The 26,916-nt window shown below is 34.3% G+C and overlaps 1 protein-coding gene across 4 annotated transcripts in view; it reads right to left on the reverse strand.

Annotated features, from left to right (window-relative positions):
• ADAMTS6 (ADAM metallopeptidase with thrombospondin type 1 motif 6) overlaps positions 1-26,916 on the reverse strand; it is a 159,417-nt gene that overhangs the window by 61,130 nt on the left and 71,371 nt on the right. For all 4 annotated transcript variants that reach the window (XM_046905563.1, XM_025144948.3, XM_424749.8 and 1 more), the window contains exons 10-11: positions 19,967-20,113; positions 9,843-9,984 (exon numbers count right to left, since the gene is read on the reverse strand). In XM_046905563.1, coding sequence (XP_046761519.1) covers positions 9,843-9,984; positions 19,967-20,113 — 289 coding nt within the window. The remainder of the gene's footprint in view (positions 1-9,842; positions 9,985-19,966; positions 20,114-26,916) is intronic.

Below are 26,916 nucleotides of genomic sequence, written 5' to 3' on the forward strand. Positions count from 1 at the left end.
TTGTAGGATATAAATATACTGTGCATCTAGTTTCATGATTGGTAGAAGCAAGCCATCTTTTAAAAAATCAATTAAAAATATACCATCTTAGAATGCACTAAAATTAAAAGAAACCAGAATTTCCACTGAACATTTGACAATTTGGCCAAAGACAATTAGTTACATTAAATTATGCATCAACTCCCATTTGATAAGGGGCTCTATGAAAACATATGAGAACAGGCATTTTTGAGCCTCTTGTTAGAAATACAGTCCCAGGTAAAACCATACCTGCTGCCAATGAAGAACTACCTTGCTTTCCGAAGTTGAATATATTTTTCACTGAAGAAATTAAAACATTATAAGTATTTACTTAAATCTCTGAATAAAATGCTTTTGCCACTATGGTTGCAACTTCTTCAGACTGAGACATACAATCACAAATACATGGTCTAAAATATCAAATAGGGAAATCACAGAAAACATCACAAAAAAATTTTTTTTATTAATTCTTTTGATCATGAATTTTATAACCATTAAATTGTTTCAAAATTCAACACTAAATCAAAACCAAATATAAATCAACCAAGAATCTAAACTTTAATCTGGTATATATATCAAAGTGAGAATTTAAAACAAGTTCCTTTCACATACATTATCAGATGCTCTTGTGATAATGCCTTACTTACTTTTTTTGTAATTCAATTGCTCATCTGTTTTGTGTATGACTTAGATTGTCACGCTGTAATTAAAAGTGTCAGACTGCAATGGCTGTACTTGTGATTAATTTTCCTGTATTCATTTTGAAACAAATCAAGTTCACTGGCTTAAATTAATACCTGCGTTGACTTTAAGATGTGTGGATCAATGTTCAGAATATCAAAAATTCAAGTGCACTAGGACATGAAGATTTCAACCAGTCCAACACAGGTAGAAGAAAAAAATAGTATCTGGATAACCATCTGTGTTTTGAAAACTTCTACATTTCAAGGTGGTCTGAATCCAGAACGCTGGTTTGTGCTCCATATTTTACTTGCAGAATTTCACTTTTGATATACTACACAAATTCACCATCCATATATTAGCAAGAAAAATGAAGTAATAATTAAAACATAAACTTCATCACCAGGCTAACTGCTCCAAAAAGGAGAATATTAAACAAATACTCCCAGACATTTAAAATCCAAGAAAATAATCAATTGTATTGTGTAAACTAATAGATATAGCATTCAGAATTACATTAGTAATTAATATATGTGTTTGCAAAATGATTTTAAACAAGTTTGCTCATCTCCCCACTTCATAAAACAAGAAAAATATTTTCCTTTTTCCTAAATTATTTCAGGAGACAGCATGAGAAACAGTGTTTCATAGCTAGACACTATTGCTGACATGGTTAGTTAGTTCTTAATTTCAGCATGAGTTTTTCTCAGCAACTCTCCAAAGACAAACAGAAAGAAATTCAAACTGAATACAGCCTGTATCACACTACTAATATTTAAGCAAAAACCATTGCTTAAATCAGAAAGGAGTTCTGTTCAGGGTTAGACATTCAATATCTTAAGATCCTGAGAATATTTCCTTATGGAAAACTATGTTAAATGTAGAGGACTTGAAACTAAAATAACATAACGTATCAATTTGTAGAATAAATTTATACTAAAACAGGAAAGTGAAGAATAGATTTCTGCAATTTCTTTTAAAAGAAAACTACATATTTATTTAAATGTTATTCATTTTTCCCCGGTTTATTGCAGTTAGGTGAAAGAATAGAATTTGAAATACCTTTTCTATCACCTTGTATATGAAATGAAAAATGACATGAATAGTGACTTAAAAACAAGAGATCTGAAAAGAAATGATAAAACTAAGCTGTGGTCTTGTTCCATTAAATGGGAGTAGGATTATACCATCTTCATTATATTTATGGCTACGTCTTCAATATTGTCAGCTAATTTTGAACAGAAAGAAAATCTTACCAAGGTGCACAACATTTTCAGTACTTCCTATCAACCCACTACCTCATATTGCCTCAAATTCATAACTACTGATTTGAAGTATTTCCTTATTACCACTATCATATCTATAATATCTCTAAGCAGCTGTTTTTAATAAATCAGGCTGAAAAACCTATTAGAAACTACCCTGGAAAGATCAGGCCAAAAATCATTAGTAGAAAGAATACTGCTTTTCCTCACACATGCACAAGTACACACTCACACACTTATGTAAGGTGATGGCCTTTTAGGGTAGCCTTTTCTTCATTGGCGGAAATAAGATGAGGCTAACAGATCTTTCGTGAACATTAAATTGTGTGAATATTTTACTGAAACTAACAAAAAGAAGCATAATCTGAAAGTTCATCAATGATCTCAAAGTCAGACTCCATGTGTGTATTCAGTAGCTACTCATTTGTAGAGGAAACAAGGGAAAGTGTTCTAAAAATCCAGGTAACATAAACTGAAGCTGAGGCCTCTCACAAGATCAAGACAAGATAGATGACAACCTGTAACGGTGTATCTTAGGGCTCCATGACTTCAGTTTGGAATTCAGATGCTTGTATTTGCAGTAAATTAAACAAAGCTGAACCAATCTAGAGAAAAAAAACAGCAAATCAAATTATCTTCCTTTTGCCTAAGTGTTATCAATGATGGAGCCTCTTTCTCTTCTGTCTTGCAGAGTTACATATAAGTATTGCAAATTATGTAACATCTAAGCATCCTATATCATAATCATAATAAATGGTGATACAGCACAATGAAAACTCAGTGATATGAGCAAAGGTCTACTTGCTGTGCTGTTTTGCTTTTAACTTTCAACACTAAGCCTCCAACAGAAGTTAGCAGTTTGGCCCCTATGGTAAAAAAAAAATAAGATAGAAAATATATTTACAATGCATATCAACTATGATATTCAGGGGTTTCATATTCAAAATGCATACTAAACTCCAGAAATCTAGGGACTTTTTTTCATAAACTTTAAAAAAGTTGATCAGAATTTTATGTTTCTTCAGTGTATTTCATCTATAATATGCTGCACCTCTTGATGAGCATTTGCTAAAATACAGCATAAAATTATTTGCTTAAATTATAACTTATAATTCAGATCTGAAAAGTATCAGCCCAGAGTATTTGCAGCCTCACTGCTGAAATTCTGATGGCAACACACTCAAAACTAGAAGGCTGATTATATTATGGGTGAACTCCAGAAGGTTCAAAGACAAATTTAGTTCAGATAAGCACCCAAAAGTTACCATTTTAGTGCTCTGCTACCAAACACTTATTAAGTGGTGCAGCATGTTAGGAATAACAACATGCTGAAAGAATGTGAAATAAAGTCTGTAGCTTAAGTTGTACATTTGTATTATGTTACCAGCATACTTTCCTAAACATTGGGTGCTTATGTGAACCTTATGGAAACTACAGAAGTCCCAGAAGGTCAATTGCCTTCCAAGTAGCATCTTCCCTTTGAAACCATGCAACCCTTCCCATCATTATTCAAACCACATTATAGAACCCAGAGTCTCACTATTGCTTCTCGTAACCTCTAAGACACTACTCCTCCTTTGATCATTGGCAACCCTTTGCCCTTTTCAAATAGCTTTAATAAGATCCACTGTGTGTGGATTTCTGTGACCCTTCTGAGACAAAGAAAAAAAAATGAAAGAGATGGAGAAAGAGAGGGAGAAAGAGAGTGTAAGTGTGGAGATAAGACAGTCATAGGAAAGAAGAAAAGAAGGACAGTATTGTGGTGGCAGTACTGCGGAAACTTTTTTAAGATTAAACAATGATGTAAAACCACCTTAGGATTCAGGAAGAGGAAAGCTTTTGGAATTTCTCTATACATATCCTAATCTTAAAGAAAAGATTAATTTTAAGAATAAACCTGAATGTGTTTCAAATGTTTTTACTTACAGTATAATTCTGTTAGTCCTTACACAAGAAAAGTTCAAAATTTTAATCATTATAAATGCAAATGACTTTTAAAACTGATTAGCGGTTTTGTACTTTGTAGACAAAACCTTACAAAATAGAGAATAATGGAAAGCTTGTTAAGAAAGAATATTAAGATCAGATTGGCAATTCCTCCATGCATGCACATATTAAAACTGCAATTTGTGAGCAATGCAATGTAAGTCAGCATGACTGACCTACTTCTGCATTGCTAACAAGCACCAAATAAAGAGCAACTTAATGATGGTGTGACATACAAAGCCAGGTGAGAAAAAAGTGAGCCATTATTACTTCTGGGTTCAACTAAATGCACAATATTTGTCACAGCATGAACAAGAGAGAGAAAAGAAGGGACACTGTAGTCTAGGGGGAATATACACCTCCCTCTTTCCCTTCTGGAAAAAAATAGCTTCCAGAATGTGCTTTTACCTACTTATAAAAGCCCCAGGTCACACTAAAAAGCTATTCTTAAATTTATTTAAATTGTATTTAAATTGTATTTAAATTTATTTAAATTTAAATTTTAATTAAAATGTGGAGTAAATCATGCCAGTGTTTAACACAATTCATTAACATTAAAATTTTCATCACATAATCACAAGGGTGAACCAAAATTCATGCTGGTTTGTCTTAGAAGAAATATGGCAGAACTACTCTGTATGTCAATTTGTTTACTTTCCTGGATTTGAAAGTTAGCTGACCAGATAAATGCTGGTTTGTTTTGCTCATTATAACTCAGTTAAACTATTATGCTTCTGAAATTGCATGCTGGAAATTAGGAAGCAGCGAAGGTATAACAACTCCGTGTTCTGTAGTTCTGCAGAAGACACCTTCTGAGTAACTTTCTGTTAACGGTGATTAGCTTTATGGATATTTCCCAGAACTCATTAAAAACTTCCTAGAGACAACTAAAGTGAGGGGATCAACAGAAGCCAGGAGGCAATGTCTTATTTTGACAAAGTTCCCTCATTCTTCCTGTTTACAAGCAGTAAGTTCATAGTTTGAACTAAAGTTCATAGTGTGTCAAAATGCAGTTACAAAATGTGAAGAAAAGCAAGTATTTTACTTTTAAGCTGTAAGATTATATTAGATTATGACAAAGAAGAGATCTATCTGTCATAAACCAGAATATATTACCTGATGTATTAAGCTCCAGTATGAAATACAAAATTCTGCTGATTTGAGCGAAGCCATGTACTCAAAGTAACAACTGTCTCATTCCTCTATTCCACATGCTCAATGACACCAGTGAAGGTGGAAAAGGATAAAATGGAAAAAATTTACCAGAGAATTTTTAAGAACTATCTCTGAAATTCAGGCTAGCACCCAAGAGCTTCTCAGATCATAAAATGCACCACAGCAAAATCAATCACATGCATAAAATATTAACTGCTATTAAAATATATGAGGTTTTTAGCTCCTGTCCTAAAACTGTGGGAACCAGCTCCAAAGCAAAACATGATTATGAACCACAGAATCTGCAAGTTACAGTCAGGCATATTACAGATATTATTTAAACTCATAAAACAGAGACATTTAAATTGAAGACTGGAATTCCTTCCTGAGTTAACCTAGAGACAGCCAAGAACCAATCATGCAGATGTACAAATGTGAAGAAGGTAAGGAATCAACAAAAGAAGTTCTCTTTACACTCATTTGAATAAAATGATTGCATATGTTTCTGAACTACCAGGGCACATGAGACACAGAGTACAGGATAAGTGAATCATACTTCACGGTCAGGAGAGGAGAATTCACACTGCATCATCCTGGAGGAACTCGCATTCTTCTTAATACCCTCAAAATCTCCCACAACATTGCAACTAAGATACATGAAAGCATGCATCACCATTAGAAAAAAAGCCACACGCCAGTAGCGTATGGTGAAATTTCCACCAGTATAATCTAGCTCACTGAAAATCAAACACTTGAGACTCTTCTGTATCTAAAAGTTTATCTTTAGAATGAAGCATGTAAATCACTCCAAAAGTAATGCCTCCTATTTATTTCCGTCAACACCACAATGGCTAAGAAGAACACAATAATGCTCCTTGATAGAGAAAATTCTCAGCTACAGAACACTGTTTTTCAACACCATCATCACCACTAGCTACGCATTTTCAGAATGAACAAGACTCTGCATGCCGTCCTTGTAAAAATCTGCCACAGTGGAGGTGACCTACTGTTTCACAGATGTTATGATGGCATTATTGCTAAGAAAATGTTGCCTGTGCAGTCCATCTTTAAATGGCCTGAACAGATCAAAGTCAGAAGGTGCCAAATCCAGACTACAAGGTGGGTGTGTTAGGACAGTCCAGTCAAGACTGTCATATGGCTCCATGACATTATTGCATTGCGAGAGAAAGGTTGTCATATTCTCTGGCCTCACTCTAGAAGTTCAGTTCTTCAACTTAGTCTGCACCATGATGTGGCAGTCAAGAGTCAGTGGCTCATCCAGGTTCCAGGAAATGGAGAAGAATAGCCTCTTTTCTCTCCCAAAACACAGTGCACATCTCTTTACCCCTGATGGCTGCATATTGATTTTTTTTTTTTTCAGCCAGGGAATTCACATGTCACCACCACATGAACTGCCATTTTGACTCTGGCTTGGAGTGGTGATACCATGTATCATCACCAGTAGTGCTGTTATCAAGGAAAATGAAACCTTCAGCATCATGTTGGGTCAATAGATCCTGATAAATTTGTGTACAGAGTTCTTTCTATTCTTGTGTGCGTACTCGTGGCATCCATCTGGTACAAACTCTGTGATATTTCAGTGTTGCCACCATCATTTCCAATGCATTTAAGCTGATATTCAGCTCTGTCTATAGTTCTCTGGTTGTAATCTGCTGATTTGAATGGACGACCTGATCAAGATGCACTTCATTTCATGGTGTGACAGCTGTGCATCACCATCCAGAATGTGGTTTGTCAGCAGGCATCAATGAATGTCAATAAGTACCATATTTTCCACATGAGGAACTCAATGACACACCTTTGCTCTCTACACACTGCCACATCAGACGTCACTTTGTCAGACCCACTGCTGCCATCTGTTACACAACAACAAAATCTAACAGAATACTGGCAGGAAGTCAATCTCTGCTCCATACCACCAACACCCACCTCTGATGTCATGGGGCAAAATAATAAAAAAGGAGGCATTTTATTTGTAGCAGACTAAATATCTTTAATTATTGTCACATTACCTCTCAGTTCTTTATTCAAACTACCTATTTCTTGAATTAAATTCTATATAAGTGCTCCTGTATCATAGATGGTTTGAAAACATAAAGAACAATGCAAATTTGACATTAGAAAATTGCTACCTATTTGGAAACAATCATAAATATGCTAAAACAGCTTTCTGAATTCTTGCCTGGCAATGTGCTGAACAGCATAAGAAAATATGATGAACAGCTGCAATACTTTTGCTGGAAGAGTTTAGCTCATAAGTGACTGAAACAGAGAGTTCCATTAGGCCTAGTTCTGCTTTGCAGAGCTCCTTGTCAGTAAACACACACAGAAGAGCAGTCTTTTGAGTTCTTACGCCTTAATCATTCAAACACCTCTTCAAATACCTGAAGTTCCTAAGTGAGGGATAAACCTTCATGTATTTAAATGAAAAAAAAGTTTTTCTGAATTAGGACTTAATTTATGAACAAAAGACAACAAACAGTTAGAATAAGCATACAGTGAACTGGATGTGGAAATACAGGGAAAAAAAAAGCAATGAATACAGATCGTCATCAAAGCTATATGGCCAAAAGAGGTAGTTTTTCTAGAGGTTAACAAGACATACATCAGAACAGAATTCCAAAGACCATGAATATTTTCTAAATCACCAAATGCCATCTTGACACTTATATCAGAGCCCAAAGGAGAATTTTAATTCTTTTGACCTGAGAGTTTGACAATTTCTCTTACTATGTCTTGCTATTACAAATTAGTAAAAACCATGAGCAAGAGGAAACAGCAACAAATTTTCTCTGAATTCTTTTTGTTTTAGAATTTATTTCTTTCTGTGCCACTAAACATCCTTCCTGGAAAATTTGCTATACTTCTTCCTTTTTAGCAGGCATTTCAATAAGAAAGGGCTGACCACTAGAAAAAAGTCATTATATCAACCAGATACGCTGTTAGTTAAGGATTTTTATTATGTTTTTCCATTTACAGTTGCATGTTCATTAGACTGAGATACACGAACTGTTTATAGCATTATGTGAATATTATTTCAAAAAGAAACGTTCAAAGTACTGACTATTCACTTCTGATAGTGAAAGAGTAGAAGAGAAAATTTAACTTAACTTTTCTTAGTATTGCCATCCAGTTCCACTACTCAGTTCTAAATACTCATTCTTAACAAAATGTTTTTCTGGTGTGAATATTTTCCCTCTGTGTTCTTTCCCTTCAATGTTATTACTTCAAATCTGTTTGATCATAATGATGGCATTTTCAGAAAATTACAGCTATGGCAGATAATGTTTCTGGATATTACCAGGCTTCTGAAATATTGTGATATAGAATTTTTTTTTTTTTTTTGAAGTATAGGAGAATCCCTTTATAAAACTTTATAAAAAATGAAAGCAGACTTCATAGAGCCTGTAATTACCTACATCTTCAGTACTTCTAATTGTCTGCATTTTCAAATGCAATGTTTCTCTAAAGGCTGTGCTATAAATAGCAAGTTAAATCCCTACAGATTTCCTTAGCTTGAAAATAAAGAGTATGTATGAGAATTTGTAAGAAAAAAGATTAAAAATTTTAGATGTAATGACAGGAAACAAGGCCCTTAGAGAACAGTGGTGGGAAGTGAGAACTTACAGAGGCACAATAAAGGCCAAGACAGGTTTGATGAGGATCAGGAACAGAAGACCCTGCAAGCTAGTTAGCCAGCTATGTACAGCTTTTAAAATCCTCTGCACAATGCTATCTGCCAAGGAGGCATCCCAAGAAAAACAGCATATTTATCAGCTAAGTTATTTAATACCCCTTTAATGGACTTTTTTTGGAGCTAGCCTTTAGAGAAGTAAACAGAGTAAATTTCATGATTACAATTGTTTTATTTGAATAATCAATAACTAAAATATTAGTAAAGCTCTGTATTTTTAAAACACTTAAGGTTTTTTAATTTACTGTCAGTGGATTATTTAACGGTAAGTATAACAGAGTGCACCATTTTACTATGTATTTTGGGCTGCAAGATTTTCTTTAAATAATACTTCTAAATGTATTGCATAATGCCCTAAAATATTAAGTATGCAGCTTTTTACTACTACTGTAAATTTCTTTGCCTTCAATACTGCACACTGGTACTTGCCGCCAAAGCCTTGTTAGTACTTAGCTATTCAGTTGCTATTCAGTCTAGCTTCATGTTACTCTGTTCCTATAATCAATTATTCTTCTCTTCAAAAAGAGCTCTGAACAATGTAAGAAACAACAAACTCATTGTCAGCAAAAAATAAAACAGACCTGACAAATCGATACAAATACAAATGTAACTTCAAAACATAACCTTCAACTGAAAAGTCAACAAAACAGATTTCATATGTCAAGATTAATAGAGCATGAACGTGATCCCATCCAACTGAAATCAGTGAAACTTTTGTAGTATATTTTACAAGGAGCAGGATCAAATGTTCTGGGCTCCTTTCTATCCTAATATTCAAGAATGCTTCTCCAGCTCACTGTTAGACACACACCTGGGTGTAAAATACATACACAAATGACTCAAGCAAAAGATGCAGCATAAAGATTAAAATGTACCCTTTGCTTATATATGATAGTACCAGATAGAACAATGCTGGGAATTCACAACCCACTAGTGCATCTAACTAAAAATTTATGCTATAAAGAAATATATACAAATGACTAAGCAAAACACTCAGCGTAAGGATTAAGACTTCTTACCCCATATTTACACTGGCGGGATGTTGCTCCATACTGGAAGCGACATTGTTCATCAGCATCATACACCTGACCTGGGGCCACAGCTGGATAAAGAAAGTCACGCTTGGGAGGCTCATTATCAAGGCAAGTACCACGGCCCGAACTGTTCAACATAAAGGACCAAAGGAATTAGGAATTCTACTGACTGTAAATCACAGCAATGATATAATGTATCTAGCTCTTATTTTTAACAGCTCTGGGTGTGAAACAAGTATGATTTCAGTAAAAAAAAAAAAACAGTACAACGGTACACCCATGTTAAAAAAAAAAAAATAAGGGGGAATTAAGAGATCAAAATAATTTTTCATTGTATTTATTAACAAAAATGCTTATTTAGGTCATATATTATCCTTTCAAAAAGTATGATAATTACTGAGCCACTCAAGACTGATTTTCAGTTCTGCTTAAAGGTTCCTATTTGTTTTCATTGAAGAATAGCTACATTTGGTCACAGAAAGAAAAATAAACAAATTAAGCAAATAAACAATTTTTAATGATCCTTCTGACCATTCAAACAGGCAAGTACTTTAAAACATAACAGATACGAGCAGCTTAACTGATTTATATAAAACACATTTAAGTTTCAACATGACTAAATGTCCAGAGAACTAGGACCTTAACATGCATTATTACTCCTCCATGTGAGAGAACAAAATAATTACAGTGATAAAAATTGTTCAGGATCTTAGAATTTACCTGTACTTGGCTGAGTAAAAGAATGTGTATGGATCCAAAGATCTTTTCCATCTTTTCCATTGCATTTAACTAAGATAATCTTCTTTCAAAACTTTCATATTCTTTTATAGTCACTGCTTTTTCTCAATGTATGCCCATATTCAACCACAATATTTTAGTGTAGTAGAACAAATAACAAAGAAAGCCAAAGGCAGACAGAGTTCTTTTGTTTTGAATACTTTATACTTCGCTAAATATAATTATTTAGTTTTATTTAGTCAGTGAGCATAAAAGAGGACAGATGCTTTTTTACTCTCATTCACATGTGAATAAGTGAGGATTTCTAAAGAATTCTTATGCCAACACTTCCAATTTTTTTTCCGACATTCCTACAAATTTTGCCAGCACTTATGGTTTTTTTTTTTTCAAATCTTTTCCATGCACCTTGCCAAAGGAACATAATTTCAATAGTGAGTGTTCTACACTGTTTTGTGAAGATCTCCAATTTTCTACTTCTTTCATATGCAGATAAAAACAAAAAGGCCCCTTTAACCATACCGGTAATTACCTCATTTTAACCCTATTTTATTCATTTCCTCAAAATGTAAGAGTAGACCTTGTGGGAAAACCCAGAAACAAACAACCACTGGCACATCTGAATAAACAGCAACCAATTCAATAATCAACTAAATAATAATAATAAAAAAGATATTCAGGCTCTCATCTCAATAAATTCCGTATGATTCACCTGCACATCCCCCCGGCCCAAACCAAGGCATAAAATCCTTCCCTTCACCCAGTCAGGGCTTAAAATGTTAAATATGTGATTCTAGCATTAAGAAGTAATGTGCTTGTCCCTTTATTCTAGTTTTAATTACTACAAGAACATGCATTTGGCTGAATTTGAGAAACCATCATAGGTTCTTCTGAATCTAAAGCATTTCAGTGATGTATTCCGTGTGTATGAGGAGTACATGCTAATAATTCCAATATGGAAATAAATCAAATACAATCTAAGCATTTTGCATCATCCAAACCAAACTGCAGATACTAACTTGTTTAAACAAGCCATGAGAAGCTTAACATTTGACATTATATATAACAAGGACATCTCCACAGATTCAAATAGTGAAGAGTTTGGTATGAAATGTAGAATCCTGTAAAAAGACAAGCATTTAAAAACTTATAATTACCTTTGGCCACAGACATATAGATCCCTGCAAAGATTAGATTACAGATGAAAATATTCATCTTTAAATGTACTGAAACTGTAAGTTAGTCTCTACACCTACTGTATAAAACCCATAATTGCAGAAGGATTTAATACTAACTTCCTACAAAGTAAGTCAAATCCTTGTAGAAAATACAGAAATATGCCTGTTGTTCTCTGTTGTGGTTTTATGATTCCTGTTGATATTCCACACCATAACATCATGTAGTGCAGTGGGGGTTAAAGAGTTAATGCTCCAGTCCATGGACAGTTGATAGTTCCAGGTGCCTTTCTCAGAAGAGCATTAGAACTACAGCTCCCAGAAGACTTCAATATTCCACTTCCATTTTCCATTCGCAGGGAAAGATAAAACTGACTGGCAGTCACAAGACTGTTACCCTTTCTTTTCCTGCTCATCACTGCAGTGTGTGCTCCCTAGCCATCTCACCTCCAGCATTAGAGTAAGGCCTTTGGTTTTTTGACATTCTCTCTCTTATTTAATTGATTTACTAGCCTCAATTTCAATTATTTTGTATTGTATTATCTCGCATTCTGCTATCATATTTAGTAAATCAGCTTCCTCCCTTAGCTCACTGCTGCTGTTTTGTTTTGAGGACCATCTGCCCACCTTTTCCCTTCCCACTTTCCCTCTTTCCCAGGGCATGTGTCTATGTGTCCCCCCTCCTGCTTAGTCATGGAACTGGGCCAAACCGGGCCAGAACTGTGACATTCTCTGAAGACAGCATTTTCATCATAATGAAAAACAGCTCTATTCATAAAAAAGCAAGAAAAGGACTAGTAAGTAGTAATACACTTACAAGCTACTTCTCTCAGGCTGAATATTAATCTCTTTTTCCTTCTGCTTCAGTTTTGTTATTTCCCTCACAGTACTTGAAAAAACTGATGTTACAAAATTAGTGTGGGAACCTAAACTGAAATGCTGTATGTGTAGATGTAAAAAAAGAGATAATGGGAATGATAAGGACTTCTATATATCTTCATTTCTGCAAAGTTAACAATTTCTACTCACCATCAGTTTCACTGCTTGTGATTTTATCTCACATAGGAATTGCATATGAAGTTAAAAAAAAAAAAACCCATGTGATATCACAGACAGAACATTTATATTTTTGAAGAGGGAGTGGGTAAATCTTCAGTGTCTGCTATAGAAATAAGATGACCTCAAACCGAAGACACATTGTGCTTACTCCATAAAATACTACATTGGTACTCAAGGACTTTCTCGTTTTCCTAAGTTAATTACTTGAGTTCATACGGGGCACACCAGAACTATTTTCCATTACAAAATTGAAAAGCTTCATGCTATTTCAGTGTTGTTATCAAAAGTATTCCAGCATAATGTGTCAAGAAACAAAAGTATAATAATCTATAATGCAGTTCAAAATTTAATTTGTATTACAATATTTCAGGCTAGAAAACTCCTCTTATTTCTGTCTGAAAGGATACCAAGTATACTACATCTTTCTTTAAAAGTTCACAATCTCAAAGTTTTCATCACTGTCAAACTGATTGATCAACATGACAGCAACAAGGGACTCAATGCTAGAGTCATTAGAATGTAACAGCGACAATCTCTGTGCAGACATCATTTTTTATGCAAGGCTGCTAAGAAAGAATATAGAAAAAACACCAATGTAGACCCTGCAGGGTTTATGCTCATATTAGACTATTTATTCTCACATATCTCAGGAACATACACAGTACATTAGAACTCCTTCAATGGCTGAGGAAGATATCCAGAATGTTGGCACAGAAAATGAGTTTGAGATGTTAGAGAATTAGCTCATTCATAATAATATGCAATATAATATGCATATAATAATATGCAAGCACATATTAGAAGATTCATTTTAAGTATTTGTAATTACCTATTAGAGCTAAACAATCATATAGATAAACATATAGATAGCATGCATAATATTTTCTTTAATCATGTCGCAAAATTTCCCATAAAAACATGGAAAATACCAACACTAAAATAACTAAAGTATAAACAGTGCATTTATATATATACATAGCTATAAAAATATGCATTATTTATATGCCTATAAATAACATTTGGCTCCTTTCAAAAGACTTATTTCATATATAATAAACATATTTTTCTTGAGTAAAAACTGTTTTTTAAAGAGTACTAGGAAGTATTTCTGTATGGGCTACAAAAATTGCTTAACCTGACTTTAATGAATAAACTCTGCAAACTGCTCAATAATCTACAGATAATAACGCATAAATATTTGTACAATAAGGGTGTAAGTAACGGTGATATGATTCAGAGTGGTATGTTTAAAATTAAAAATGAGATAAAGTAGGATTACTAAATGTGAACATTGTTGAACTTTGGAGAAATCCAGATATTTAAGTGGATTTACCACACTCTCTCATGATATCTTCTACTTCTTTTCAGTCTTTAACACAAGGCTAGCTCTATGGCTGATTAGCTATTTCATAGCAAATAAACTTCAATTTTGCACAGTGTTCTTCTAATGCTCATTTTCTCTTTTGTTTTTTAGTAAATAATTTATTTCTTTAATGTGTATTTCCCTCCATGCTATGTCTCCAAGCATTCTTTTTTTCTTCTGATTAATTATTCAGCAGCCACGTTAGGAAAAACCTATTGAGCCATCTATCAAAATCATCTACTCACCAAAATCTACTGGTAACCGTCCTGGAGAATTTGAGAGACACTACACTACAAAAAATTATCCAATTTGTTCTATTTTCATTTCATCAGACATTCTATAGGAATCTGCAGTTAATTCTGCCCTTTATAATTTACTTAATTTAATAAAATAAAAACAAGAGGTAGACAAAGACTATTACTTGCAAAGTCAACACTCAGAAACATAATGCAAGCCAATGATTACAAAAGCTGGCTCTCTTTTTAACTGTGCAGCCCTTTAGGCAAGATACTGACTTTTGAAGACTTTAGATCTAGAATAATTATGGATATATCCTTTTTGATCCTTATTTGCCAGCAAAAAAGTCTTCTAATCTTTAAAGTAAAGGAAATAAGAGGCAGATTATAATCCAAACTATAGGTCAACAGATAATAATGGATGTAAATTTTCTACATTATCTTACTAAACTAGTATCCTGGAGTAACAGGGCATATCTGCCATACAAAGTACACAATACATATAAGGAAAGTATCTTGTAATTATCTTGCATATCCACTTGTATGTCTGAGATTCTTGGCCAGATGATGCCTGAACACAGACACTGGAAGATTTTTTACATCAGCTCTATGAGCTTCCTTGCACTAAAGTATTTTTGGCTCATTTCCAGAGCTAGAAAGGTCTAGTTTCCGAGAGCTAAATCCTGCTGTATGGCAATTCTAGAGACTCTCCAAGAATATCCTGTGATAGATCTTACTTATTCAAATAGTTAAAAGACTTTAGGTTCTTCTTCATTCCTCTTCAAAAGACAATTCTGCCTTTGAAAGACTGAGCTAGCCATGTGGCTTCTTGTTAAACCTTCTCCTATCTGACACTGACAAGATTAAACAACTAGAGATTAATGACTCCAGAAATCAAGCAGATTATGTTATTGTCAACCATTAAAGTAACTGAATAATGAAATGAAGAAGAAAGCTCTCTTTTTAAAATGTTGGGATCTGCATGGCTACACCCTAGACAAATAAAGACTGGATAAAACAAAACTTGCATTACATATACATATATATGCTGCACTCAGTGAAGTTTTACCAATTGGTTTTCAAACACAGACAATATTTTTAGGGTTAGTTCATTTCTCAATGAACAGATTTTAACAGTTTCTATATCTCTCACAGGAACCTTTGTCTTGTAACACTGCTCTCTCACTCTTCAAATCTCATTGAATCCTTCTTGCATTTAATTCTATAAAACGTTTAATGAAATTTAAAGCCACTGTAAAGCACGCATAAACAATTTAGGTGATATGTTAAATCCAGTCCTTCACTTTAACACAAAGCTTACAGACAACAGCTATTACCTGCTAGAAGAAACGTTTTCCCCATTAAAATGGTTCTCACTGGCCATTTCAAAGCCTGGGCTATCACATCATCATTCTTGGGAGTTTTGATAGACCTATTAGCAACATACACAGCTTTGCTTTGACTTCATTCCCATGAAGTCACATTCACCCTCTATCTGGCTGCCTCACAAAGTAAACTCTTTTCACCACCAGAGTCTGGCTGAATTGACAACTTTTAAGTAATACTTAATGGCTATTCCTCAGCACCCTCAGTCTGGAAAATTTGTATCCAGACGCAGATTTTAGGAAGTCTTGAGAAAGAAGAGGGTAACACTGAGGCTCTACTTTCATTGTCACCTTGATGACTTCTGTTTCAAAATGCTTCTGCCTGATAAGAAAGGACAGCGTGGTATCAACACTACAATTTAAACACACAGTACAAAACTGTGCGGTTGCAAAGCAGTAGCCCAAGCCGGTAAAATGTTAGATGCACATTAATCTACCTTACCACATAATACTGTGAACAGTTATTGAGCTTCTAGACTCATGTATTCCAGCTGCATTGTCCTGGTGCCATGACTACTCTGCCTCAACTTTTATGGAGACCCACGCTTAGATAAATCTAAAATGTGCTTTACCATACAGGCTCATGACCTCACATTTCTAATTGAGTATGTTTGTATGTCATTCCACCATGCTCTATTTTTCTTGTTACATACAACTAAGTAAATCCAATACTCACTAAGTGTGGGAAAAAAAAAACAACACTTGTGACCGTTCTCTGTAGTCTACTGGTTCTGGGGTTCTGGTTGCAGATGTTTTCCCATATTTGACGAAAAATTGAAAAAAAAAAGGAGACAGAGTGTAAGATCTGTGTGGAATAAACGTCTGCAGACAGGGATGGCAGTGCCTTTTGAGGCTTTGCCTCTAAACCTCTGAATCACCTGTTTCCTCATCAGCCGCTAAGTTTTGAAGAGAAATTAGGGAAAAAAAATCAAATAATTTTTCATGTCTGGATGCAGACTGTTCAGCTATTATAGGGGCAGTCAGGGAATTACTACTACATGAATCTCACTATTTTTCTCTGCTTCTTGCTCACTGATCATTACCTGAAAATGAAAAGCATCTGCTATTAAGGCTGTTCTGCATCAAGGAAAGGTGTGAGGGGATAAAAAATAAGTGACCTAGGTGTCTGACTGTTGTCCTATACATATGTGCATATCTTAACAGTTCCCTGTTGTCATTGAGGTAATGGGAAAATTTAGGGGAGAGATTAGAAACATAAGAAAATAATATTCACATTTAAAGATTATTTTACCTTGCAAAATCGGGCAACAACTATTTTAAGAAAAAAAGCATTAACTCATTTCTGGGATATTAAAACTACAAACAAGAAGCAGAAGCACAGACTTCAACAAACAGATCATGTTTGAGAAATATGACTTTTAAAAAGATAGTCAGCAAAATTAGATGAAGAAGATGCTCGCTTTTGCTCTTTTAACATAATATCCAACACAACTGGAAAATCTATTTGTAATTAAAATGCACAAAAGAATGTTTATTCAAGGTGGCTTTGATAAAATTACACCTATATTGTTTTATAAAAATAAAATATTATAGATGATAATTTATTATTGGAGATGCTACGTCTGTTTTTGCTCTAAATGTCATCAACCCAGTATCTTCAATAACGATTTTTATGAAATATACAGATGATACTAATTCAATTAGAATTGCAAAGAATGACAATGACAAAAAACCCAAACAGCTTAGAACAACAGGAAGAGATTTACTACAGTATTATTCTCCCTTTATAACAATGTAAGTACAATTTCAGTAGCATCTCACAAGCTTAAAAGTATTAGAAACTTAAGGAAATATCACTGTGCTTCAATGGAATGGAAAAGAATATCAGAGATGCTAAGAGTAAATAAAATCAATAAAACCATTTAAACAGAGTAGAGAAGGCACAAGCTAAAATTTTTTAACAGACATAGCTAAAAATTGAATGATCACTGTATAAACAGAGGTATCAAGTAAAGAAAGAAACATGAACGGTTGTTCAGAGTGAAATTTAAAACTACAAAAAATGTTCAGCGCTATTATATTTGAAGCATAATACAAGCCACAGAATTTATCATGTGTTTCCCTCTCTAAGCACATAAGAAAAAAAATACTTAGCTACCTGTGGAACGGTCTTCATCAATTCATAAATCATTTTCAAAATAATTATGAATTCAAAATGGAGTTTAAAAGAGAGTGACAAACAGAAGGTAAGACTACAAACAGCAAAAATGTGATAGTAAGAGACAAACCCCCAGTACTACAAGAAAGCATAGGAAGCATAGGAAGCTGGAGCATAGGAAGTTCCACACAAATGTGTATAAGAACTTCATCACAGTGAGGGTGACAGAGCACTAGAACAGCCTGCCCAGGAAGGTTGTGGAGTCTCCTTCTCAAGACATTCATAGAATCATAGAATCACAAGGTTGGAAAGGACCTACAAGATCATCTAGTCCAACCATCCTCCCATTATCATTACTACCACAAGCCAAGAATCACCTGGAAGCCGACCTGTGCAGCCTGATGCAGGGAGCCTGCTTTGCAGGGGGGTTGGACTCAATGATCTCTAGAGATCCCTTCCAGCCCCTACAATTCTGTGATTCTGTGATTGTGTGAAAATACCTGAAATACAAGCTGATAGTTAGGATTATTGGACTGTGAATTGATCTCATAGAAGAGATGCAAAAATCCTATTCTTTCTAATAGCTGAAGTTTGGCTATATAATATACTAGAAGGAGTACTACAGAGAGCAGCTGAATTAACAGATATGATTGGCAAAGATAAAACACTATGATCTTGTAACCTTTTTTCATACTGCTAGTGTTTAATTAATACATGCATACCTCCTCAGAAAATAACTTATATTGTGAGAAATCTGCATTACACACATGTGGGATCATTCATTCAGTATGATTTAGTCTAGACACTCATTTAAACAGTCCAGCACATAAGAGTGGGTGTATTGTTCAATGAAGTGATAGGGAACACCTTAACCTGATACAATAACCAAAACCAAGTACTTTCCTCTCAACAAGCCTTAATACCAACACATTTGATTATGCTCATTATACATACAGGGAGCCCAAATACCTCTTCTGTACAATTCAGTGATCTTGTACTTTGTGAGAGTAGCTACAGCTGAACCAACTGAAGGAAAATTTTATTGGTCTGGATGTAATTCTTAGAAAACAGAATTATTATTATGAAGTAACATCCCTGAAAAAGGAGAAGCCCATTTTGTTCTTAGAAATCCAATGACTAGACTATTTGATTGGTTTAAGTCCATCTCTTAAAACACAGTGATTGAATTACTGAACAACTTTTATTAAAGAATAATTTCACAATGACAATGCGCCTATCAAACAACTTTCATTTGCTCCCATGAACCCACTGTCTCATGCACATTTTAAAATTCATTAACCTGTTCTCAGTGAACTCACAGTTCTGTGCCTGTCTTTCAAAGGTTAACTACACAGAATGGTTTCATTATGCATCATGTATAGAATGAACACATTTTTGATACTAATGTATTTTGATTATTTTAATTTTCTTATGCAGAAGTAAAACTTTTGGAAGGAATCCATTTCTGGATAAAAATCACCATAGAAGTATAAATTAGCATGGTTTAAAGATATTAATATAAAGATCTATGACAGCTTCAACTCTGATTATTTTCATGAAAGTTGCCAATGAACACAGAAAAGCCACAAGACTACATAAAAAAATGCATGAATGAACACATAAAAAAAAACATGAACACATGAGAACACGGAAAAGGGCTTGAACCTTGTTCCCTTCCCTGCATTTCCTCACATTGCACATTTATTTAAACAAAAAATTACCTCCTGTTACTCACTGACAAATTCTCCTCTTCCCTGTTCCTCACCTTGAGATTAATTAAGGAAATATGATCACCACTTTAAAATGTTGCAATAGATTAAAACTTAACACCAAGAAGTGGGAAAAAGATTAGAAGCTTTTGCCAATACACAGGAAAAGGGCTCTACAGTGTAATTCGTCACTGACTTGTCATATTTCTGCTTTTACATTCTGAAAACATAAATCATTAGAGCCAGCCATTGTATCTTTACTAAGTATTTATTCTGAAAGGTGTGAATTTTTCTAATAACTCATGATTTTTCTTGAGAGATTACTTACTCTAAAAAACTGGTGATATAATCCCGACTGCAGGCTGACCAAGAGAAAGGATTGGTGTTTGCTGTAATATGAGCTGCCATTAGTTTTGCTGCTTCATGACCTTTGGTCCCACAGGAATTTCCTATTCCATCATGGTTCATGCCAAAACTGCCCAAAAGAGGAGAAAAACAGTTCATTATTCTTCTACAGCATCAGACATCTCATAAAATTAAATGTGATTTTTACAGAAATCATGTTGGGCCTTGGAGAACACACTCACTATAGGAGAATTCCAACTGGAGAATTAGGATCAGTTAGGTTCTGTTTAGTTTACTCATACCTTGGAATGCTGTACAATTACTTAGCACTCATTTTCACAGTTTTGAAAGTATCTTCTTTTCTAAACCTTTAAGGAATATTCAATATTTGCAAGATAAAGAGAACTTACATTATTTTAATTCTTTTAAAAGCTTTAATTCTTCTGTTAGTAAACTGGGACAAATAGGGTACATGAATTTGCTGTAGCAGCACATGTAGGCACACAGTAGCCAAGGATATTTCAAGCAGAATATGGGTTTTGCAATCTCCAAGGTTATACAGTACTCATGCTCCCTCTATCCATTCACAAGGTGACTTGCAGTTTTTTCTATTAGAGCTGTCCCTCGTTACAGAAGTTCAGAGTGACAGATTTAAAATCAGTAGAAAATACAGTAAGAAAACTCTGGGTGGAATTTGGCCAACAGGGATTTCCAAATTTATTGACTTTCAACAAAGATGACATGACTCTGGAAAAAGAAATACAGTAAAAAAAAATGCTTATAAGCTCAAAATCCCATGCTACTGAAACAAGACCTTCAAGCTATAGACAACTAGTATAAATTAAAACTTTGAGGTCAACTCAATAAGAATCTATCTGAAAAGACTTTGATTATATATATAAAACTATCTTAAAATGAAATCTTGACTGTTGTTCCTAAATAATTGACAGTATATACCTCACAGGCCTGACATCACTGAAACACCTGAAGAGAATATATAAAACCATGACCTCTCTTAATAGTATACATATTTTTAAAATTCCATTTTCTTAGTTTGCCTTTGGTTCATTTCCTCTCTTTCACTTGGGACAAAATACCTTATTTATCTAAATACTAACCTTCAGCAATGTTAATTCCTGTTTATGAAACTTATGAAGTCAAAGAAGCAGGTACTGAGATACTTAAGAGTTTCCCTGAGCTTCAGAAAGAACACTTTGTCAAAGTGAATGTCAAAATTAAGCTTCTGCATTCCCAGAGCATCACTTCTTTATGTGACATACCAAGAGGTCAGTTTGGAGCCTTTTGTGTTAGGAATTTTAAAAATACTTATCTCCTGATTTCTTACTTAATATTCAGGGATACAAATGTGTTGAAGACTCCATTTTTTATTTCCAGAAACTTTTTCTTCTGATTACCAAAAAATACATCACTTCCATGCCTATGTTACCCCATGTACTATGGTCTGTAGCAATGCCTACTCTCACTTAGTTTGCGGTGTAATGTCTCATAAATGCAGAAAGTCACATGCTGTATTATGAACAGGTAATATCTGACTGACATTTTAGGTCATTCTCAAATGAAGACTATCCCCATTATACAAAAGAATTAGAGCTCTACAAACAGAACTTGTCTGAGCAATGTACATTATACAGTGAAAGTATCAGATGATAATCAATTATTATTGTTAATTTGTTTTTATATTGATAAATTCTGGGGGGGAGTGAAGGAGATAGAACTGAATCAGTTCATAACAAAAAAAAATGTACATTATTGGCTTAGTTAATTGCCACCATTTCCTAGAATTAATGATACCTGTAGATGTAAGGATTTCCTTTTGAACTACCTCTGTACAATTTCTTAAAATGGAAAACCTTAGCTTTTAACAGCCCCTATGAGTGTGTTGCTTATAGAAATGGACTTTTTATTACGTGGGAAAGAGCTACACTGGATCATGTGGCTGTGCTTTTCTGTATGAGAAATATGTATTTCTGATACTCATCTTATTTCTGGTTAGCATGCTCCTATTGTCAAAGAAATCATAATACTCCAGCAGTCTGGGAAATGAGAGTCCAAAAATAATTTTCATCTTTAGGGCCAACCAAGAAGAACAAACCTCACTGTTAAGTATCCTTGCTTTTACCAGCTGTTTGTGAAAGATGGTGGCAGTGGTATATCTGATAAAAAGCAAATCTTACGCACACATGTACTCAAAACATTTTCATGAGTTGTTGGTTTTATTCATTTATTTAAAAATATTAATTCAACTAAATCATCTATTCCCTTCCGCAATGGCTATTCTACAGCGTCTGATGCACAGGCTCAGATGTGAACAATCCTTTATTACAAGTTCTCACATCACTTGTATACCTTCACAAGTTTCCTTTTGCTAGCTTTCCCATCTGCCCCTACAGCTTTCCCATCCACCTTTACATGTCAACAGACTATTCTACAAACACCCTTCAACTGTTCATGAGAGCACTTATCCAATCAGAGCAGTGAGCCATTATTTCTTCTTCTAGAGGTGCCCTTGGTTCTCATGCTGTTTATCTTGTTTTTCTTGTATTCCCACACTATTCCACTTGATGCTGCTTCTGAATTTAGTAGGAAAACTGACCACTAGGTGCAGATCACTTTCCTGAGGCTAAGAAAGGAGTTTTTCAAAAATTATTATCTTTTTCCAAAGATGGTAATGGCAGCATACCCTTACAGCCTACTAATTTACACTGCTATGGTGAATCAAAACATATTTTTGTTGGTCACTGTTACACTAAGGCTGTATCTTTCACAAAAGCATGTTTGCAATTCAGTTGGGCCACGAAGGCAAATTAGAATGAAACAGTCCTCATGGAGGCACTCCCTTTTTCAAAATGACTAAATTCTCACAGACTGTATTTTTTGCACTGCCTTTAAGATCTTGCCCAAAACCGCCAATACAATTCTAGTTTTAAAAGAACAGCCAGATAAGCATGGAGACAGCAAGAAGTCTTAACTTTGGGGTTGGACTTAATGACATCTGGAGGTGCCTTCCAACCCCTGTAATTCTGTGATTCTGTGAAATGACACAGGAGTTTTCTATGAAATTACCCTTCTGTTTACTATCTCAAGGAAAGATGTTTATGTCAGGAGCTCAGAATCACTCTTCTTTTTTCTTTTTTTTTTTTTTTTTTTAATAGCATTATGTCCACTCTTTTCCCAAAAGCTCACATTACATATAAGAGCTATGCAAAGCAGCAGCACTATGAGTTTTAAAATCATAGTTGAAACTCTCCTGCATTTTTTCCTGCTTCTTGCATACTTCTTAGAAATTCTAAATAAGCAGTATAGCTAGTGCTCAGTTTCTGTTTCATTTATTAACATCTGCAATGGAATAACTTCTTCTTGTCTTGGCAATATTTTTACTTATATCTGAAAAAATTATCTCAAAGGATTACTTGTAATACATATCTAACCGATGATCTGACCTCAAAAATCACAGGGCAGATAACTGGTCTCAGCTGCATTGAATAGAACAGTAACATGTAAACAGAAACCCTGGAGTAAAGGCAGAGGACAGGATGAGAATGTAAACTTCTTGTGTTCCATTCCTTTACATTGTAAAGGAACAATACAACAAGTCCCTACAATTTCGTCTCTATTTAAGATGAGGTTGCTGATTTGTTGGGTTGTTCTAAATTATGATGGTTAGAGCTGCCAAAACCCTTACTGCTGATGAGTCTGAATTGACTGAAGTTATTTTTGTGAGACAGCCAGGATGCTTCTGCCTTGATTTACTATCCAAACACATAAGATTCAGAGGAGACAGATCCAAATCAATCTGAACGCTCCTTAGTACTGCTTCCAGAAATTTACTTCATGTACCATGTACTTCTGCGACACTACAATTAACTGAAATGTGCTATTCAGGTGAAATATTTTTTTCCTGACTTGTTAGCAATCTATTACTTCTGCTTTCCAATACTAATACTAATGATCTGCATGTCAAGCCAATTCGTAGCTTGGAACACTGAGAACTGCAGAGATATCTAAAGTTTCTTTCCTCTAAATACAATACAGTATTTGTAATAGTTTATTATTTTATTTATTTTTTATCACAGATTAATGAGTTATAGTACATACAGGAGAATCTTGCCTAATTCTTTTAGACCAGTGCCTCATACTTTGCTAAATCACGTCTTTCACAATGCAACGAAGAAAGGAGCTGAGAAAGAGACAAAGAGTGAGGTGACACAACAAAGTTATAGGAATGAAAGCAAAATAAATATTGTAAAAATCAAGATCTTCATTTTCCTGTTCACGATCAGAAGCTGAATTACAGCTCTGTAACTACACATAGCCCTTTAGGAAAAATAAATCTTTCTTTTCAAGAGAGAAAAGAAAGAAAATCTAACAGTAAGAGGTTTTATTATAAGAACTTATTTGACCTAGGAAAGACAAAACAAACATGTATATAAAAGTGAAATGAGGCAACTTTAAGCTAAGTATCTTGTAACAGGTGCATCACTAGATCTTACTTGACTGAGTCAGTACATTAATTAGATACACTACTCCCACAGCTTTTATGAAGAAGAAAGCAAGGGACGGGGAAGAGTGAAAAATGTGCACCAGTGAAGTATACTTTCAAGATTTCTAGGAGTAAGTCACTACAGCTACATTGAGAAGATCGAAGACATGCTTGAATAAGTCTTGCTGTATTAGATACAAGATATAAAGAACAAATTGCAATGTACTTGTAAGAAATGCTTATCTGTTCAGGTAAGACGTAACAACTTTCTCATAAACTTTACATGCATTTTATTTTTAGTTTGTTGTTCCAGTAATTGTTAAACAGATGTCATTTAAACCTTCCGAAATCTTACATTTCATCTACTTAAAAGTACTGTATTCATACAGTTTTGAATGACTACATAGAGCCTACACTAAAAAATTAAGAAAATTAACAGTAAGCTTTACTCTGTAAACATTACTACACTCTTAAATGATCTTTTCACATCAGAACATGTGCAGGGAGGAATAAGAAGAGAAAACTAGAATGTTTCGGTATAATTTTGTTCAACTAATGAGCATGAGTTTGGACAAGATCTACTGTTAGACAATAAAATACTTTGTTTCCTACCATATCACAGCTATTATATACATGTAACCCATACAGCAATTCCTGTGTGAATATACACAGTAATTCTGTTAATTATGCTCATACCTATTAACAGCAAAACAATGTAAATTGATACAGAGAAAGTCTGCTTTTATAGCAATAGAACGCTAACAGTTTTTTATTTTTATTTTTCAACATATCCTTCATACCATGTCATAACAGAAAGTTCTCCTATTTCAACATGGAAGATGTAGATAAATTTATAGCCAACGTTATTGAAGTATTGGTTATAGCTTCCTAACTGTATACAAATCGCAGCTAACCCTTAAATGATATAAGAGAATAAGCAAGTATTGAAAATTGACTTATTTCCATTTGGGATCACAGCTATTGATTTGTTGAAACTAACTGATACTGCATTTTTCCACTCAAGGAAGGGATCAAGATTAGTTATTTCCCTTTTTATCTGCATGTCTTAATGTGGACTTTAGCCTTTACTGATGATTTCCTCTACTTGGAGATCACTACAACGTTTGGGACACCGCAATCCTTTACTCTGAAGTAACATAGAATTTCCAATTTTGACTTTAGTTAAATATATTATTTCCCTGCAAAATGGGGAACATACTGATTGAACAATAGAAGTTTTATAACAAGCATACGTGCCATGAAATTAAACACAGTTTTAGCAATAACTGTTTTTCTATTTATTTCCTAAATGTAATTTTTCTCTTTGACTTTTGTCTGATGATCAAACAGGTACAATCATGATACATTAGCATAATTTAGTTTTAAATAAAATGCGACTTAAAAAAAAAAAAAAAAAAGGCAACTTCATTGAAAAAAATGCAACCTGTTCCGAAACGGAGAAATAGCAGGCTTCTACAGAAACACTAGAAAAAGTAAAGCAAAAATATTTCTTCCTGGTTTACACTGCCTTGGCTATCCAGCTTTCATGCCACAAGAGTAACATTAAATAATGTTTGTGTGCTATGCAAAGGTGAAGTATGAATGTAATAGGTTTCTACACTATAGGTCAAAGTGGAAGGCATTGCCTCTAATCAGGAAGCAAACTTCTGAGCTCAGATTTCCTTTTGAAATTCATGATGCCCTGAAGGTTACTATAAACTTCCTTTTCACTACCAATTTATTCTTCCTATACTTCTGCAGAGGTCTGTTAAATGTTATTACATTCCTTTTCCTTGATTAAATGCTTTAATGTAGGACATGATCTTATTATTCTATACTTCAAACAATATTTTGAACATATTTAGAATCATAGAATCATTTATTTAGAAACAAACCTTTTTCATATTTAAATGTAAACATATTAAAGAAATGAAAATTGTTCTTGTAGACTCATGTTTGCAACATTTTCTTTAAATGCACGAAACATAATTAAAATGAAGGTCCCAATAAAGATTTTTTAATGGAAATTGTATTCTTTCACATTTGCAATATGAAAAGGCAGACAGAAAATGATATTCAACTAAAAAGAAGAGAGAGAGTGTTTGGGTTTAAGTGGCTGGTTAGGTCAATTTACTATCTCTTTGTTGTACAGAGTTGTAGTGAGCTGTAAGATCTCCCCTGGGACTAAACAATCGCAGTTCCCTCAGCCACTCCTCCTAAGACTCGTGCTCCAGAATCATCACCAGCTTTGCTGCTCTTCTTTGGACATGCCCCTCAATGCCAAGGGTCGATGCCTTTCTTGTAGTGAGGGGCCCAAAACTGAACACTGTACTCAAGATGCAGCCTCACCAGTGGTGAGTGCAGGGGGATGATCACTTTTCCACTCCTGCTGGCAACAATATTTCTGATACAAGCCAGGATGCCACTGGCCT

Source organism: Gallus gallus, chromosome Z, assembly GCF_016699485.2.
Source record: "Gallus gallus isolate bGalGal1 chromosome Z, bGalGal1.mat.broiler.GRCg7b, whole genome shotgun sequence".
In the NCBI taxonomy this organism is placed as follows: Eukaryota; Metazoa; Chordata; class Aves; order Galliformes; family Phasianidae; genus Gallus; species Gallus gallus.